The sequence below is a fragment of the Nothobranchius furzeri genome, chromosome 4 (genome assembly GCF_043380555.1).
Source record: "Nothobranchius furzeri strain GRZ-AD chromosome 4, NfurGRZ-RIMD1, whole genome shotgun sequence".
NCBI classification, from domain to species: Eukaryota; Metazoa; Chordata; class Actinopteri; order Cyprinodontiformes; family Nothobranchiidae; genus Nothobranchius; species Nothobranchius furzeri.
Genome location: NC_091744.1, coordinates 65,340,934 through 65,359,112, shown reverse-complemented (window position 1 = coordinate 65,359,112; position 18,179 = coordinate 65,340,934). Strand labels below are relative to the sequence as shown.

The following is an 18,179-nucleotide window of genomic DNA, read 5'->3' as shown; positions in this document are numbered from 1 at the left end:
TTTTACTGAATGCTAGTTGGATCCATTCACTTACTGTGTTTTATGCTAAGCTAAAGGAGCCGGTTCAGGAGAATTGAAAGCTAAAGGAGCCGGTTCAGGAGAATTGACTGGGCTGGTTAAAACTATTTTTTTAATTGACTTATCTAATGCTGGGAAATATGTCAACAGACATAATTTTAATTTTGAATGGAATATCCTCTCAATTTTCTGTGTGTGTGTGTGTGTGTGTGTGTGTGTGTGTGTGTGTGTGTGTGTGTGTGTGTGTGTGTGTGTGTGTGTGTGTGTGTAGGTGTGTGTGTGTGTGTGTGTGTGTGTGTGTGTGTGTGTGTGTGTGTATGTGTGTGTTATTTAAAATCACCTCACATTTATGACCACTTTTTGTCAGTATTTTTCTTGTTTTCATGGTAATTCTCTTTCTTTGCTGTTTTTATTCATTTAAAAATTTAGTTTTGTGAGAGATATTCAAATTTGACCATAGGATTTTTTCAATCATTTCTTGACTTTCAATTAATTTTCCTCAGTTTATCTACCAGATTCTGCTGTTTTACTTCCTAAATTTGTGTGTCATGTACAGATAGGAAGTATCTGTTTTCTCTCCGGTTACGAAACATTTCTGTGGGAACTGCATGCTGCTTTGATGCAACTTTGTGTCTCTTGTTTGCATCATGGTAACTTTTTGCATATAGTGTAGCTGTGTCTTTGGTTTATTAAAGTAACTTTAGGTCCATTTTGAGCTGTTTGTGTTTTACTCTTTAGTCACTTCTCACTCTTGTCTTGTGCACAACAGAGCTTTTATAGCACTTTATCAACTTCTTATTTAGATATCTGATCTATAAGTCTCCTAAGTCTGTGATTTTCATGCTGCATCAACACAAACAGGACTTTCTCCTTCATACGTTTTACTGTGATATTTAGATCCACACTTATCTTACATGACAAGTTCTAAACATGTTTTTAGAAAGTAAAACCCTTGTCAGAGAAGGGGATCAGTTGCTTTTATAAAGTTTTAAACATTCTGAGCAGTAACTGTTTCTTGAGTTGGTAAGAGGAGAAGTTTACAGTCAGCGGGACTTTTGGAGTCAGCAGCAGCATGACCTAAATTCCTGCAGCAAACATTCCTTTGGGAGTTTTTGTCCTGTTCTTTTCACTAAAGCGCTGCAAGATAAAAACATTTAGGTGCTGCAGAAATGAAAGGTTGCCGGTGTTGCATCGAACAGAAAGGTTTGCTCTTCTCTGCTTTGTGTTGTCTAAACATAATCTTTCTTCAGTCAAACATCAGGTTTCTACAGGTTCATCTGAAGGATTAGGCTATCAGGGACAAAAGCCGCAGTTTTAGTCACTTGTGGAAGACGAGAGACATCTGACCCAACAATGCAGATAACCTGAAGACTGCTCTTATTCTTTTCTTTTGAACAACTTTGTCTCCAAAGCTCATGTCACAGAATTTCGATTCTGATTTTATTCACTAAGTGGAAATTAGTTACAGCTTCAAAAAAATATAAAAGTATTTGATATTTTTCTGCCTTTTTTGGGTCACACATGGAATTCCACCTTCCCAGTCTTCATCATTACAACAAGAGTCAGGAGGTGCTGGATCCAATTACGGTACCTGTCTGCCACACTGCCTCCATCCCCCATGGAAAAGTAAAACAAGCTCTACCAGAAACACTCCCGCATCTTCTGGACTCTCACCTGTCAAACTAATCCTCCATCATCCTCTACTTTCCAAGACTCCAAGATCAAATTTGTAAGGGTTTATGTCACATTTTATGAAAATTTATTGTGACTGCTTCAGTATAACCAATAATGCAAAACAATCAGTTAGTTTTTTATTATAATGCAGAAAAAACAACGTTTTTAGTACTCATTTACAGTTTTTCTTTATCAGCATTTAAAAAGGGCATTATTATTGAAATGTTTTAACTGGACAAATTTCTTAAAACAAATCATGCACCAGTTTTACTTCAAAAACCGAGAGCTCAAAAGAGTTTCTAGCTCAAAAGTTTCTAAATAGATTTTCAAAGTAAAATAAATCAGTCTTGTTTTGATGCAACCTAGAATTCATCACAGCTAATCATTTATGGAGATACGCATCAAGCCAGAGATCCCCCGAGGATTTCAGTGAGCTGAAAGGACAAATGAAAAACAAACACATAGGTTATCAACAGTCAGTTCATCTGGAATGACAGAAGACAAACTACCTCATGAGAAAGTTGTATTCATGTCTTAACGAAATGAATGTTTTCTTTTCTCAGCCTGGTTGGATTAAGGAGTTTTAAATGTGCCTCGGAGTTATCACCTGACAACATCAGTCATGGCTTGCCACAAGGTTTTCAGCTGGTAGGGGATCCTGTGTTTCTCACACAGAGCACGGACCCGCGGAGCCACCAGGTGGTAGTTATGGCGCGGCATCCTGGGAAACAAACTACAAAGAAAAGAGATCAAAGTTATCATTTGAGCCCAAAACTAGTGCCACAGCAGTTTGCTAAGAAAGAAAGAGCCTCTTTTTTTCTCACTATTGAGCCTTTATTTCAAACATGTGAAAAGAAAGTAAAAAAAATAATAAAAAAAACACATAATAATCAAAATATGCTAATGGAAATAAATAAAGAATACAGTAAAAATGAGAAATCATAAAAATTCAAGAGTTAAAGGGGCCATATAATGGAAAATCCACCTTTTGGAGCGTTTTACCATGTGATATTGTTATTTCCTCATGAAAAAAATAATATACCCTTTTTTTGCTGCATTCATATTTTTTTTCCATTTCAGCTGCAAATGTTGAGTTTAATTTTGAAAATCTTGTCAAGCGTCAATGGAAACTAATCTTGTCATCTGGCCCTGCTCATCTCCTGGAAGCTAGTCTCTGGTCTTAAACCTGTCTTCCCTTGCCAGTAAAAGATACTTAAGCGACTTGTGTAGTGTAGAAGACTTCGTAGTCCAGTAGTCACCAGGCAGATATCTTAATTTCTGGACTAGCATAGCCAATATTATGTACCTGCCTAACACGCTGTTGTAGGCACATTTTGACGGAGCGACCATAGGTGGAGTTTCCCTGAAATGAAGCATTTTATTTTCAGGTATAAATTCAGGCTGACGAAATAACTTGTATTTAAGATAAATGACATCTCAGTAGAGCCAACAGTAGTATTTTATCATATACTGTGTCTACTTATGTTCAGAGGTTTAAAATAGCATGATATGGAACCTTTAAATAATGAATTTACACCTAAACTACTTGAAGTAAAATAATGGATTTGTGTGGTTCCTAAATCATACGATGTTACAGTTTTGCCATCATTTCATTACATTTGCTTTTTTTTGACTAACCATGTTGCATTTTTATTCTGGTGTTTGTATTATATACAGGTTCACTTTTTTCTATGGCCTAAAAACATGTCAAGTTTGCTGAAAGCTATAAATAAATAGAAAAGCACCTATAGGACGGTGAAGCTTCCCTGCTGGACTTGGTACCAATCTGTTTTTGCCAGTAGTTTCATCCACGAGGTAAAGGGTCACCAGTAAAACGAATGGGGGCAAGTCGCTTCAGTGAGTTAGTATGAGTCTCCTTATTATTCAGGCTCTTATAAGTACCATCCATCCAGGGTCACGAGGAACAGGTTACCCTATCAAAGTATCAGTTATGTATGAGATCATGGTTTTTCAGGGGAAGCCTTGATAGATGGTTCCTCCTCCCAGGAATCACAGGATCAATAGCCACTGACCTCTAACTCTGATAGAGCTGATAATGAGTGCACTGATTTCTAGAGCAGTTATTCTTTTCCCAGAATATTTTTAGCTTGTAAGCAGAAATTCAAAAATCAGTTGTTTTATTCTGTATTTATTCAAAAACCATAAACATGACATATTTATTAGTTAGAAAATAAGATTTGTTGTTGTTTTACTGTTTATGTTTTGCTGTTTCGTAATTTTCAGAAGCAACCATCAGACTTACTGGTGTTCGATTTGAAAGTTGAGGTGTCCGCTGAACCAGTCGTTGAAGAAGGACTGCTCAATGTTACATGTGGCTTGTAGCTGGAAGAGAAGATGGTAAACGGTAACAGTATGTTTCTGTTTTTGTAAATGATCTATATTTTATAAGTTTGCTCCACTTAACTTTTCACAAAGTGGAGTGAATGACATTGATCAGATGCGTTTGAGTGAATGTTCAAATTTATAATCTGGGACATTGGTTCCAAATGTTGGGAATGGGATTCCAATTTCAGTTATGAAAAAACAAGTAGGGTTTAGAACTGATCTCCAGTAATCACATTACCTTTAAAAGTACATTTTTGTTTTTTATAAGAAAAAAGATTCTGATAGTCATAAGTGGAAGAAATACACATAAGTTATGTATCAATACACACACACACACACACACACACACACACACACACACACACACACACACACACACACACACACACACACACACACACACACACAGACCCATCTACTTCTGGACCATGGGGCCCCAGAAATAAGATAAAAATGAATGCAAGTCAATGGGGCTATAAAAGCTAGTTTATAATCCTGTTTGTTATGTGCCATGGATTTTGTATGATGTCCGTGAATTTTAAAGACACATTTTGATGCCAAGAAAGTGCTTATTTTCAAAGGGTGATGAAAGTTATTCTAGGTTCTGTGTGAAAAGATGTACAGGACTACAAATGTTCGTCTCATCATATTGATGCAATTAAACCAGACACAGAGAACAAAATGACAGAGATTTTTTGCCAGCTTTGAATCTTTCTTCCAGGATGACAGAAGGAGCATTAAATGTGGGGAAAACCAAAGCAAACAATCTGGCCATGTGGTAAGTGAGATTCAAAAATAAAAAATTTACTAAATTCTAATTTTATTTGTCACATACATAGTCAAACACAGTAAGAAATGCAGTGAAATGCTTATACGACCGCCAGTGACTTTAAAAAAGAGAAATACTACAGACAACCAGTTTAACTTGTAAATTAAACTGTACAATAAGGGCATGATAAAAATATTACAAATATGAAAATATAGAAGAAGATAAATAAAATGTATATATATAAGATTTGAAAGTGGCAGTGGTTTGTGAAAACATACATGAAAAGCAACTTATTAAAGTGACTTATGCAATGGTCCAAATATATAAAAATATAGTGCAAGTGTGTATGAATGTGTCCATGATTGTCCAGTCAATTTCAACGTTAGAACTTTAAAAAGATATTATTAGACCTGTGCGGTGGTGTGACTGAGAGACCTTATCACCTGAAGGAAGAAGCTCCTTCTCAGTCTCTCTGTGTTGGCCTTCAGGAAGCGGAATCGCTTCCCAGACCGCAGCAGAGAGAACAGTCCATTGTTGGGATGGCTGGGGTCCTTCATGATCTTCCTGGCTCTGGTCCAGCACCGCTTGCTGTAGATCAAGTGCAGGTGCGGATGACGCGCTCAGCTGATCGTACCACCCTCTGTAGAGCTCGTCTGTCCTGCATGGTGCTGTTTCCAAACAGGTAGAGATATTTACCGTCAGGATGCTCTCTACGGTGCAGGAGTAGAAATTCCTGAGCACCCTGGAGGACAGTCTGAAGTCTCTCATGCATCTGAGATGGTAGAGATGCTGTCGGGCCTTTTTAACCACAGTGTTGATGTGACAGGACCATGACAGGTCCTACGTGATGTGAACACAGAGGTATCAGAAGCTGTCCACTCTCTCCACTGGGCTCCCGTTGATGACGGGGGTCTGGTAGTTCATCTCCTGCTTTGTACTAAAGTTCACAATTAGCTCCTTTGTCTTGCTGACGTTTAGGAGGAGATTGTTCTTCTGGCACCAGTTCTCCAAATTTCCAATCTCCTCTAAGTAGGCCAACTGATCGTTGTTGGTGATCAGGCCCACCACGAGTGTCGTCAGCAAACTTGATGATGGCGGTGGAGTCGCTAGTGGCTACGCAGTCGTGGGTGTACAAAGAGTACAGCAGGGTGCTCAGATCACAACCCTGGGGAGCTCCAGTGCTGAGAGTGAGTGAGGCTGAGACATGTCCGCTCATTCATTGTTGGTTCTTTTTTAAAACACAAAAAAGTTTTCTTTTTTACCTTGCTGCGGACAGTTTCGTTCGCGCCTGCGAACTTCCTCAGAGCTGACGCTGATGGTGGCGTCACTTCCTACTCCATTTATTCGCAGGCAGCAGAGGACGATGTCTCCCCTCTCCGATGATGCGCATGAGACTGCAGTAGTGATGAAGCGCTCAAAGCACTTCATCACCACTGACGTGAGGGCTACATGGCGATAGTCATTGAGAGAAGCAGGATGTGGTTTCTTTGGAATAGGAACGATGATGGACTCTTTAAAGCATGTAGGGATCACATGTGGCTGGTCATCAACAGGAAGGTTGATTTAGGGAGTGAGATAAAGAAATGTTGAATATCTCTGTGAACACAGGTGCTAGCTGGTCTGCACAGGCTTTGAGAATACGGTCTAAGATGCCATCTGGTCCTGCTGCTTTGCTGGTGTTCAATCTCTTAAAGGCTCTCCTCACGTCATGCTCGGTGATGATGAGCATGTTCCCGGTGCCGGCAGTTCCTTCCTGTCTGCAGCTGTTACCACCGCTAGCATTAGCATCACTAGCGTCTTTAGCTGCAGCCTTGAAGCGAGCATAGAAGGTGTTCAGCTCGTCCACCAGAGTCGCATCCTCGTTCATCATGCTGGTTGTTGGTGTTTTATAGTCTGTGATTATCCTTAATCCCTGCCACAGGCTCCTAGAGTCACTCTGTTGAAGCTGTGACTCTAGTTTCCTCCCATAGCGCTGCTTCACCTCTTTTACCGCCTTCCGGACGTTATAAGACGCAGCCTTGTACGGTTCCATGTCCCCCGACACAAGTCCCGTGTTATAGGCAGCAGTGCGAGATCTCAGAGCGTCGCGGATGGTTTTATCCACCCACGGCTTCTGGTTGGGAAACGTTCTGATAGTCTTTTTCTCCACTGTATAATCCGTTAGTTTCCCAATGAATCCAATGAATGTCCTCTTCTGTAAACACACTAACATCATCGGAGCTGTTTCTGAACATGTCCCAGTCTGCTTCCTCGAGTCCGTCCAGCGCGCGACCTCCCTCTAAACCGGAACTTCCTGTTTCAGCCTTTGTTTGTATTTCAGCATGAGGAATATGGCGGCATGGTCGGATTTATCAAACGGTGGACGAAATTGTGCCTTATGCCTACACTTACAGTCTTTGACTGTAGTGTAGCAGTGATCCAGTCTCCTTTCACCCCTGGTGGAGCAGGTGATGTGCTGGTAGAAGTTCAGCTCTGCGCGTTTGAGGTTGGCACTATTAAAGTCTCGCCACGATAAGCGCAGCGTCCTGCTGCTGTGTCTGCTGCTGTGTAAATGCCTCATGCAGCTCGCATAAGGCAGCGTCCGTGTCCGCTTGTGGTGGAATGTAAACAGCACTTATTATGACCGATGTGAACTCCCGGGGAAGATAAAAAGGATGACACAGGATGGACAGTAGTTCCAGATTTGGTGTGCAGGAATGTGTAAGAGGAACAACGCTCACGTTGTTGCACCAGCAGCTGTTCACCATTAAACACACGCCACCTCCCCTTGACTTCCCCGAGTCTGGGTGAAGTCATAAGCGACGTCTCATTCGTAGTAATTTTTTTTACAAACTTTTACAAGCTAACAAATCTCAAAATACGTGAGACATAAGTCGAAACTCACATAATCTCTTTTCATTTAATTCAGAGAGTAAGTCAAAACGGATTATAAAATAGCTTTTATGGCCTCATTCACTTGCATTCCTTTTTTCGTTGTTCCGGGGACCCTTGAGCGGACCGGAAGGGGAGGAGACTTATTGATGAAAACAGAATAAACTCATAACCGTGACACGCCTGTGTCACAGCAGAGAAACTCTGATCCTAAATCAGATACCTGCATGGTCAGCCAGTCTTGGTGCCGCTCATAATCAATGTTCATTGGAATATGGTTCATCTGAGTCACCCACACAAACCAGTGACTCTCCAAAAACCTGGAAAAAAAGATTGTTAAACTGTGTGCCTGAGAGCAACAGGTATTGTTTTTGTGTTTATATGCTTGCAAATGTTTTACCTAACAAATAGGATGAGTGCCAGAGAGCCAAACAGGCCATACAGAGGGACGTAACAGTAGAAGTAACGAACATAGAAAGACAAATACCAAGACAGGTCCTTTAAACAACAACAAGCTCAGCGTCAGTGTTTGAAAATCCCATTCCTTATTTCAGATTTTAAACTACAACACAATCCCAAACCAGGAAAGGTAACTTTATGTAGAAAGCAGAGACTGGCTTCTTACCACCCAGTTGCGACGAGAAATCATAACGTTTAGTACTTGCAGGTTGAAGACGATTGGAATGAGCAGCGGTGGTCCCACTGAAACAGAAAGATGCTCTGATTAACCCGGAAAAGTTCACTTTCCTTTAATCAATCACTCTAACAAAACTTACAGAGAAAGAAGTACTGATGTTGGTGATTATAAGGCAAGTGTTTGATCTTTTTTATGCCGTACTGTAAGAAACAAGCAGAACAGAACAAAGTCAGTGATCCGGTTGGGTTTGGAAACACCTTTTCTTTCAGTTTAACTCGCCTCCACAGGTTGAACGTTTCCGAGGACAAAGATTCCCGACATGTTGACATCAGGATCCTTACTCAGGACATTTGGTTTGGAGTGATGGTTGAAATGCAGATGATTCCACCAGCTCGCTGAAGCGCCCTATGAAAAACGGCTTTTAAGATCTGAAAGACATTTAGCGTGAAAACAAACATCTAAAATCTAGAAGGGTTACCTTTAAATGTCCGATGACAAACTTGTGCACCAGGTGATTCCACTTGGACTTCTTGAAGACAGAAAGGTGACCGAAGTCATGCTGCAGCCACCCGGCCTGTGACTGATGAAGAAAAGATTTAGTTAGATTTAGAGACCCAAAAGGTTCAAATGAAGGCAACTGGACCTTGTTGGTTTCTTAAAAATGTTTTGCTTCTCATCCAAAGAGCTTTGTCAGTTCTGACTGTGACATAGAAGAGTCAAGCTTATAAACTGTAGCTGTCAGTTGTTTCTTAACGAGTTGAAACTGCCTATGAATACCCCTCCTCCCTACCCCCATTGAGTCATTAAAGTCATTATGACCTATTGTGTTAAATGGTTGTTTTAATTAATCAAAGAAGTCCAGTTGCCTTCTGTTGAACCCTTTGGATCACCATGACCTGGATGACTGTGAGCCTTCATCAGCATAGATTTAGAGAGGAGGTTTTCTGCAGTTCAACAATATATAGATTAAAAAGGAATACGACAACCAAATGAGTTCTGTTCAAATCACTTGAGAGGTTGCCAGCATCACTGCACACAGTAATGTCAGCGTCCAGCTTGTCCCCCAGTAGGAGACCATCAGCCAGGCGAGGAGCTCCAGCAGCAAGATGTGACCCAGATGGAGGCAGAAGAACAGAGGCCTGGACTGAAACAGACCCTCCTTCTCCACCTGAGCTCGTAAATGGTCAAAATCCTCTATGATTGTTGCCTGTTGGCAAAGTAAAAGTAAGATTTAGGAAACTAAATAAAAGTATGATGATTTTTTTTCTGTTCATGCATACCAAGTACATGAATAAACAAACTTTCCACCTTTTGCAACATTTATATAAAATTCCATTTTTGGTTCTTTTTAAACACAGATAAGATTTTTTCTTTACCTTGCTGACGGTTTCATTTGCAGCTGCAAACATCTTCAGAGCTGACGCTGATGGTGGCGTCACTTCCTACACCGTTTATCCGTCGGCAGCAAAGGACGTTGTCACCCTCTGCTTCCCGCTCTCCCCTCTCCGATGATGCAGTCCCATGAGCGATCCAATGAGTAAACTCCATCGTCCCTGTTCATGGTCCCACATCCACGTCTCCTTATCTCTATAGCTTCCTTTATCCATTTTTTGTATTTCTGTTGTTCGGTGTTTATGATCCTTGTGTTGTCCCAGTCCATTATATGGTTTTCTCTTGTGCAGTGATCGGTTACGGCCTGGGACGTAATTTTGGGGGGGAACGGGTGGGACATGTCCCCCCCACTTTTTCAAAAGGCAGTTTTGGTCCCCTGCACTTTTTTCCGTCCAAAAACAATGTTACGCTCCATTAAATGGATTTGGTTGAGCACTAGGACCGAAACGGAAACCGGTTTCCTATTAGACCCGCCCAAAAGCTAATCTATTGGCTCTGCTGATACTTGCTAACGTATTATTGGCTGTTGCTGCTGTCACTCAAGTTGTAAACAGTCAGAACGTGCTCACATTGTTTTGCTAGTTTGGAGCCGCTAGGGAACACCGGTACTGAGTCACATCGTCAACTAGACGCTGTGTAATATCAGAGCTCAGCTCAGCTTCCATTACATAACATTAGAATAAGTGTTCATTTGTGAGTCTTTGGTAGTTAGGCACAGCCAGGAGGCAGCATGTCAAGAAAACGAAAAGTGGATATAAGAGACTTCTTTCAAAGTCAAAACGTAAGTTGGAACATGTGACAGACCTGCATTAAGCTCAGACTCACCTCCTCCTTCACAAACATACTCAAAACTAACTTTTACAAACTCATCTCCTCCACATAACTGACTCCTCAGACACAATTTGTTCGTATTATTATAATAATTATTTTTTTATTATTACTATTATCATCATAATTATTATTACTACTAGTAGTAGAAGTGTAACTTCAAAACTTTTATCATTTAACTTTATTGTAAACTTATCTATTGCAATGTATATTTTCACATTAAAAAGCTCTGAAAAATGAACAGTATCATCATCGTCAACAGATTTTTTTAAGCTTAATGTCAAAGATGTACACTTTTCATTAGATTTATCTTATTTTTTCCATTTATTTTTTGTGTGTTGAAATGCAATAACTGTTTAAACACTTTTAAGGGAAATAACATATTTAATATGTTTTTATACACTCAAATGTTAGGGTGATGATCATGTGTAAAACATTAGTTCAGCATGTCCTCTAACACAGCAAATGAACAAACGGCCAGATCTCAGGAGGACCATTTATGTATAAATAATTTTTATACTTTTGACTAGGCCTGGGAAAGTAACAAATTTTGCTGGACGATATTTTGTCCAACAAATTGTTGATGATAAACGATATTGTCAACATTATCTAGACCAAAATAACCACTAATATAATGTTAATATATCATAATAATGCAAGTACACCCTTTAAAATGCAACAAATAAAACTTAATTTAACATTGAAATGTCCAGAACCAGAACTTCTAAATGAATAAAAATAACAAACAAAAATTGAATAAAAAAGGAATCTCACTCCCTGTTAGAAAATGTTGCACCAAAAACAATAAAAAAGACCCAAAACAATAAATACAATGGCCTATCCATTGTCAACAGCCAAAACTGCACTTCAATAATGATAATAAATAAAAATAATAATAGAGTTGTACATTTTTTAACTTTGATATATATATATAGAGGATGGAAAAATTATTGAGATGGGCATGTGACGTGTCAAGGGGTCTTTACATAACACCCCCCACCCCAAATCCGCACAAGCCTGCTGTGTCCCCCCCACTTCTGAAATCAAAATTTCGTCCCTGGTTACGGCTGACTTCTTTATTGTGCTTTCTGCTTCTTGTTTTGCTGCTCTTGTGTGTTTTCGACTTGCCTCTTTCTCACACTCCTTTCTATGTTCTATTGTTCGTGTGTTGAGTTGGCGTCCGGTTTCTCCTATGTGTGTTTTATTGCAGAGTTTGCATGGGATTTCGTAAACGACTCCACATTTAAGTCCAGCTGGTATCTTGTCTTTCGGGTGCACTAGTCTGTTTCTAACTGTTGTGTATGGTTTTGTTGGTGTGTTTATGTTGTGTTTTTTCATTGTTGCTATTATTTTTTCTGTTATGCCTTTGATGTATGGTAAGGTTATCACTGGTTTTGGTTCTTGTCTTTCTGGGTTTCTGGTTCTTTGCTTAGGCTGTTCTTTTCTTTCTGTTGTTGTTTGTTGTTTTCCTTTGTTTTTTGCCCATGTCGGGTATCCGCAGGTCTTTAAAGCGTGTTGTATGTGTTTGTCCTCTTGTTTACAGTCTCTTTCTTCTGTTACCATGTTTGCTTGGTGATATAATGTTCTGATTACTGACATTTTGTGTATGGTAGGGTGTTCTGATGTCCATAATAAGTATTGGTCTGTGTGTGTTGGTTTCTTATATGTGTTCATGTTTAGGGTCCTGTCGGCCTGCCTGGTTATTTTCATGTCTATAAATGCTTTACTTCCTTCTGTTTCTGACTCACACGTGAACTTTATGTTGCCTGTGTTGTCAGTGTTATTCAAGTGTTGTGTTAGTGTTTCTGTTTGTCCTTTTGGTATGATTTCCAGTATGTCGTCTACGTAACGTTTCCATAATTTAATTTAGCAATTTGGGGGGCAGTGGCTATGGCTTTTTGTTCTAGATCTTCCACGAAAAACTTGCACAGGGTGGCTGATAACGGGTTACCCATGGCGAAGCCTTCTGTCACACCCTGTCCTGTCTCCCCATTTGGCCTGTGTCTCTGTTGATTGCTTCCACCTGCCTCTCGTTTCCCAATCACCCAAGCTCCCAGCCCTCCTGTATTTAAACCCCTCCAGTTCTGTGTCTCTTGTTGCCTCATTGTTTCCATGTCCTGTGTCCAGATATCATTAAAGAACCTTTTGAGTTTTCTAGTTTGTCTGTCAGCCTGCTTCCTCCCCAGCTTTTGGATCCTTACCTCTGCTCCACTCACCAGCGCGTCCTGACAGAATGAGGCAACCCAGTAAAGGATCCAGCAGGGAGGTTCTCCCTTGGGAGTGCCTGCTCCAGTTTTTACCTTCAGACCACCGGCCGGCTCCTCTTCCTCCGGCATCGCCTCGCCGCGGACGCCGCCGCTGAACCCGGGCTTCGGCGATCCTCTCCACCCTCCCGGAGCCGGAAGGAGAGTTGGACGGGGAGGCGCAGATGGACCGCTCCTGCTATGTGGGCACCAGACTGGCTGTGTGCTCCCCCGGAGTTGACCCACAGCGTTTGGAAGGATACCGGGCTCCACCGTCACCCCTTGTCCCCGGACGGAGCCGCGAGCTCGCAGCTGCCCCGGCTCGGCGCGCCGGTTTGGACCCGCCCCCAGTCGGATCAGCTGTCCCATCTCTGGTCCAATCAGCGCCTCCGTCATCTGCAGGCAGAGGAACCACGCTTACAGCCCAGCTGACAGAGCTCGCCGATCTCCAGGCGGAGCTTGGCCGGATCCGTCAGCTCGTCAGCCTCCGGGAGTTCCAGCTGGACACCCTATCCTCTCCGTATCTCCAGGAGAGGGTTTCTGTCCAGCCAGCGGCCCCGCCTCCATTCCAGCCAGCGTCTCCCTTGTCTCAGAACCAGAGGAGCAAGCCTGCAGTCCACCCAACAGAGCTCGCTGGTCTCCGAGCTGAGCTGGCTTGGCTCCGTCAGATCCTCAGTCTCCTGGAGTTCCAGTTGGACAATCTATCCTCCCTGCTTTTCCAGTTACCGGCTCCACCAGGTCCCGCGCCACCAGTCCAGTCAGCGCCAGTTCCAGCGGTGGTCCCATAGGTCGCGCCGCATCCTGTTCCAGCGGTGGTCCCAGAGGTGCACCGCGTTCAGTCCAGCCTGTCCAAGTGGTCCAGTCTGCAGCAACTCCTCCTCCACTCCAGAAGCCGGCGGTCCAGAAGCTGGCGGTCTAGAAGTCAGCGGTCCAGAAGCCGGCGGTCCAGAAGCTGGCGGTCTAGAAGTCAGCGGTCCAGAAGCCGGCGGTCCAGAAGCCGGCGGACCAGAAGTCGATGGAGGTCGATGCCCCCAGTCCAGAAGTCGATGCCCCCAGTCCAGAAGTCGACGCCCCCAGGCCCGAAGTCGACGCCTCCAGGCCCGAAGTTGATGCCTCCAGGCCCGAAGTCGACAACTCCAGGCCCAAAGTTGACGCCCCAAGGCCAGAAGTTGATGCCCCCAGGCCAGAGGTTGATGCCCCCAGGCCAGAAGTCGACACCCCCCAGGCCAGAGGTCGACGCCCCCGGGCCATAGGTCGACGCCACCGGGCCAGTTCCAGTAGTGGTCCCCGAGGTCGCTCCGTGTCCAGTTCCAGCGGTGGTCCCCGAGGTCGCACCATGTCCAGTTCCAGTTCCAGCGGTGGTTCCGGAGGTTGCACCGTATCTGGTCCAGCCCTTCCACGGGGCTCCGGTCCAGCCCTTCCACGAGGCTCTGGTCCAGCCCGTCCACGAGGATCCGGTCCAGCCCGTCCAAGAGGCTTTGTCTCCGGTCCAGCCCGTCCAAGAGGCTTTGTCCCCGGTCCAGCCCGTCCAAGAAACTTTGTCTCCTGTCCAAGAGGCTTTGTCCCTGGTCCAGTCTGTCCACTAGACTTTGTCCCCTGTCCAAGAGACTTTGTCCCCTGTCCAAGAGGCTTTGTCCCTGGTCCAGTCTGTCCACTAGACTTTGTCCCCTGTCCAAGAGACTTTGTCCCCGGTCCAGCCTGCAGAGACTTTGTCCCCGGTCCAGCCTGCAGAGACTTTGTCCCCGGTCCAGCCGGCAGACTTTGTCCCCGGTCCAGCCTACAGAGACAATGCCCATAGATCCATCCAAAGGGTCGACATCTCCAGTCCAAGAAGATGACGTCTTCCCCTCCTCTCAAGAGTTCCAGTCTCAAGAGTCTCCGTCCTCTCAAGAGTCTCCAGTGCCCCATGTGTTTCAGTACCCTGTGTCCTGTCCTCCCCTCCTCCTCTGCCGCAGATGCAGGCCCCCAAGAGCCTGTTGTTACCTCCTCCTCTGCCACAGACGCAGGCCCCCAAGAGCCCGTCGTCGCCGCCTCCTCTGCCACAGACGCAGGCCCCCAAGAGCCCGTCGTCATCGCCTCCTCTGCCCTAGACGCAGGCCCCCGGACTCTGCTGGTCCCTGCCTCCTCTCCATCGGCCCCTCGGTCCCTCTTGGCCCTCCCTCTGGGTCCCCCTCCTCCCGCCCTGCTCTGTGTTCCTGTGCGCGTCTGGGAGCCGCCCTTTGGGGGGGGGGGGTACTGTCACACCCTGTCCTGTCTCCCCATTTGGTTCAGCCTGTGTCTCTGTTGATTGCTTCCACCTGCCTCTCGTTTCCCAATCACCCAAGCTCCCAGCCCTCCTGTATTTAAACCCCTCCAGTTCTGTGTCTCTTGTTGCCTCATTGTTTCCATGTCCTGTGTCCAGTTATCATTAAAGAACCATTTGAGTTTTCTAGTTTGTCTGCCAGCCTGCTTCCTCCCCAGCGTTTGGATCCTTACCTCCGCTCCACTCACCAGCACGTCTTGACACCTTCCAGTTGTTTGTATACTGGAAGGAAGCTGTAGAGATAAGGAGACGTGGATGTGGGACCATGAACAGAGACCATGGAGTTTACTCTTTGGATCGCGCATGGGACTGCATCATCGGAGAGGGGAGAGCGAGCAGCAGAGGGCGACAACGTCCTCTGCTGCTCGCGAATAAACGGAGTAGGAAGTGACGCCACCATCAGCTTCAGCTCTGAGGATGTTTGCAGCCGCAAACGAAACATCAGCTAGGTAAAAAAAAAAAAACCTTCTCTGTGTTTAAAAAAGAACCAAAAATGGAATTTGAAGACAAACACAGCAAGAACGTACAAAAGAGATTTATATAAGAACTCACATTTTTGTCGCGGTCCTGGTTCGGCTCTGTTGCTGTCAACTCTCCAATCAGCAGAGGTTTCAGAAACTTTTGCACCAACTTTTGATCTGGATGGAAAGCAGTAAAAGCCTCCTGTGACACATAAAGAAAGTATTGATTCAGCTAAATGCATTTATAGATAATAAACTCCATGATGCACAAAAATATCTAAATAAATTGTTTAGCAACAAATTCATTAAAATTACACATAAAAGACAATATTTTAACATACACCATGACCTTAAAGGTTTGATTCAAAAAGAAACATTTGATGTATTATAAATAATTTGTGCCTGTTTGCAACAGTCAGTAAAAACACAAATCATCACTTTAAACTGTTTGGTGATGAGAAAGATGTACGGTATGTAGATTTGTGATATAGCGGTATGAGGTGATGTTTTTATTACTGGCCACATAATATGGTCAAATGTCACAATGCTTTTTCCATCTTTGAAGCTTTGAAGTGGGGGTGGGGTGGGGGGAGGGGCTTAGATGGATGGTTTAATAAGATCAAAAACAGGAGTTTTGAGTCTCTGTCTGAAAACAGAATAAGTACTTCCATGGATAAAGCACATTGGACTGAAAGGAATCAATCTGAAAATCAGATGGATGACGCATCTGAGATGCTAAAATAATACAAGTGTGTGCCTGTTGTCAATTTTAATTATCTATTCAAAGGCATCTATAAACACACCAGAGTTAAAACTGCACGAGTCTCATAACAAAAACATTTTCTTGCATCTAGTTTGAGGTACATAGACATGTTTTAAACCCAGAAACCCATGTGGGAAGAGAAAACAAGCTTATTAATAAAGACAAGAAGCTTATTGATACCGTGGCATCTTCTCCAGCATAATGTCCGATGACGTGAGAGCCTCCTGGATGCCTTCTGGCCCACTGGGTGATGTTATACACCTTCCTGTTGATGACTAGCCATCGATCGTTCTTGCTGCAGTGTCTCTGGACCTCCTCCCAGGTGTAAACACCTGTCTCCTTCTCGCTTCCTGGTTCTACCAGATCCGTCTGCCGACCTCCACCTCCCATCCTCTCTGCTGCTTGTCTCCGATTCAACTCTAAAGGAATGCTCCTGTCTCAGATCTCACACAAGATGCAAGGAACGTGTCTGAATCTGCAGAAACAGAGTTTAGTCTATTCAGCCAGTAGAATAAAAATGAGCAAAACAACACTGATGCTGGAATCCATCATCCAGCAGTAAATGCAACACAAATATGAGAAATAAATACCTACTTCCGGTACAGTTCTACTTACATGATCTCTCCGGGCTTCAGTCAGAGCAGCAGACCGGATGATGCTGTTCTCTGTCGCCGTGAAGACCGGTTTGAAAAAGAGCAGACCATAAAAGCCATCCTCACCCTGACGCCTCTGATAGGCTCTGAGCATTCACCTCTTCCGAGCGCACGGACTTCGAACAGATCATTCGAGAGTTTCCGACCAATCAGAGCGCAGCAGTGGGGATTTCGGGGTGCTGGTGGCCGCAGGAGCTGCTCACCAGTCTAGTCTTGTCTGAGCGATCATCAGGAGGAGAGTGGCGCTCAGAGAAAATAAATAATAGTAAAAGACAAGTAAATAACTTTTGTTCTAGCAACTCCTGCCGCTCCTTTCCACGCGCGAAATCCCATTTGTTGTGCAGAAAAAACGTCACGTGAAACAGAGAACTGGCCATGATGGGGTGTAATCAGCCTTTCTTGCACTCTGCATTCTTAGCCGCTGCAATTTGGGCTTCGTTTACAAAATAAAATCCATTTCAAATGTCCTTTAAGCTCTTCATCACACGCACTTCTTTTTTCATTCAATTTAATGTGTTTGAAGCTCTTTAAACACAAAAAATCTATTCAATGCCCACACCAATTAAAGAAACATGTCAAACATCGAAATTAACGTAGAAAGCCCAACAGCAAAGTGGTTCAAAGTGATCCGTTAAGTGGAGCTTGTTGGTGAACTTTACAAAGTCCTTTACAAAGTCCAAGACAGACCCACCTCAGGCGCTTTAAACTATCCTGCAGCATCATGTTGCAACTTTAGAGATGTAGTCATGCAGCCAGATGATGACTTCAGCCACGTCTGTGTGTGTACAATCCTCTGGGAAGGCAAAAGATAAGGCTGCTGTACAATCAGTCAGACCATCACCTGATCCTTGTGGAACGTTTTTATGGAAGCACTTACACTACATGTGAAGTCCACTTCATTTATCAAGATTTATAACATTTATTCAGGTTTTTAGGACATTTGATCTGACAACAAACATTCTCACTGTCTCATTTAGCAGAAGTTTAATAGAAAGAATCCGTGTGTTTTTCTGCATATTTCAGCACCTATTCTCTTTATTTAATGGGAATAATACTAAAACACAATGAGTTAGATAACATAAATCAGGTGAGGTCTCGGCCTGGTTCAGACGTTCTTATCAGTCTCAGATAAAATATACATTTTCTTGATACTTCTTATCAGACTTCAACAGTTATTACATCTTAGCGAGCAACAGTTCAGCTGAATGAGGTTGTTTTCAGA

The 18,179-nt window shown here is 43.4% G+C and overlaps 1 protein-coding gene across 1 annotated transcript; it reads right to left on the bottom strand.

The window, feature by feature from the left end:
• Positions 1-1,816: 1,816 nt before the first annotated feature.
• Positions 1,817-17,049, bottom strand: LOC107388685 (acyl-CoA Delta-6 desaturase). Its single transcript, XM_015964321.3, has 13 exons — positions 16,920-17,049; positions 16,485-16,779; positions 15,633-15,743; positions 9,325-9,522; positions 8,794-8,895; positions 8,595-8,720; positions 8,455-8,515; positions 8,304-8,380; positions 8,079-8,176; positions 7,902-7,998; positions 3,956-4,035; positions 2,300-2,425; positions 1,817-2,126 (listed from the first exon to the last, which is right to left on the bottom strand). The coding sequence occupies exons 2-13, from the start codon at positions 16,692-16,694 to the stop codon at positions 2,075-2,077; spliced, it is 1,338 nt and encodes a 445-aa protein (XP_015819807.1). The 5' UTR covers positions 16,695-16,779; positions 16,920-17,049; the 3' UTR covers positions 1,817-2,074.
• Between the last annotated feature and the right edge of the window lie 1,130 nt (positions 17,050-18,179).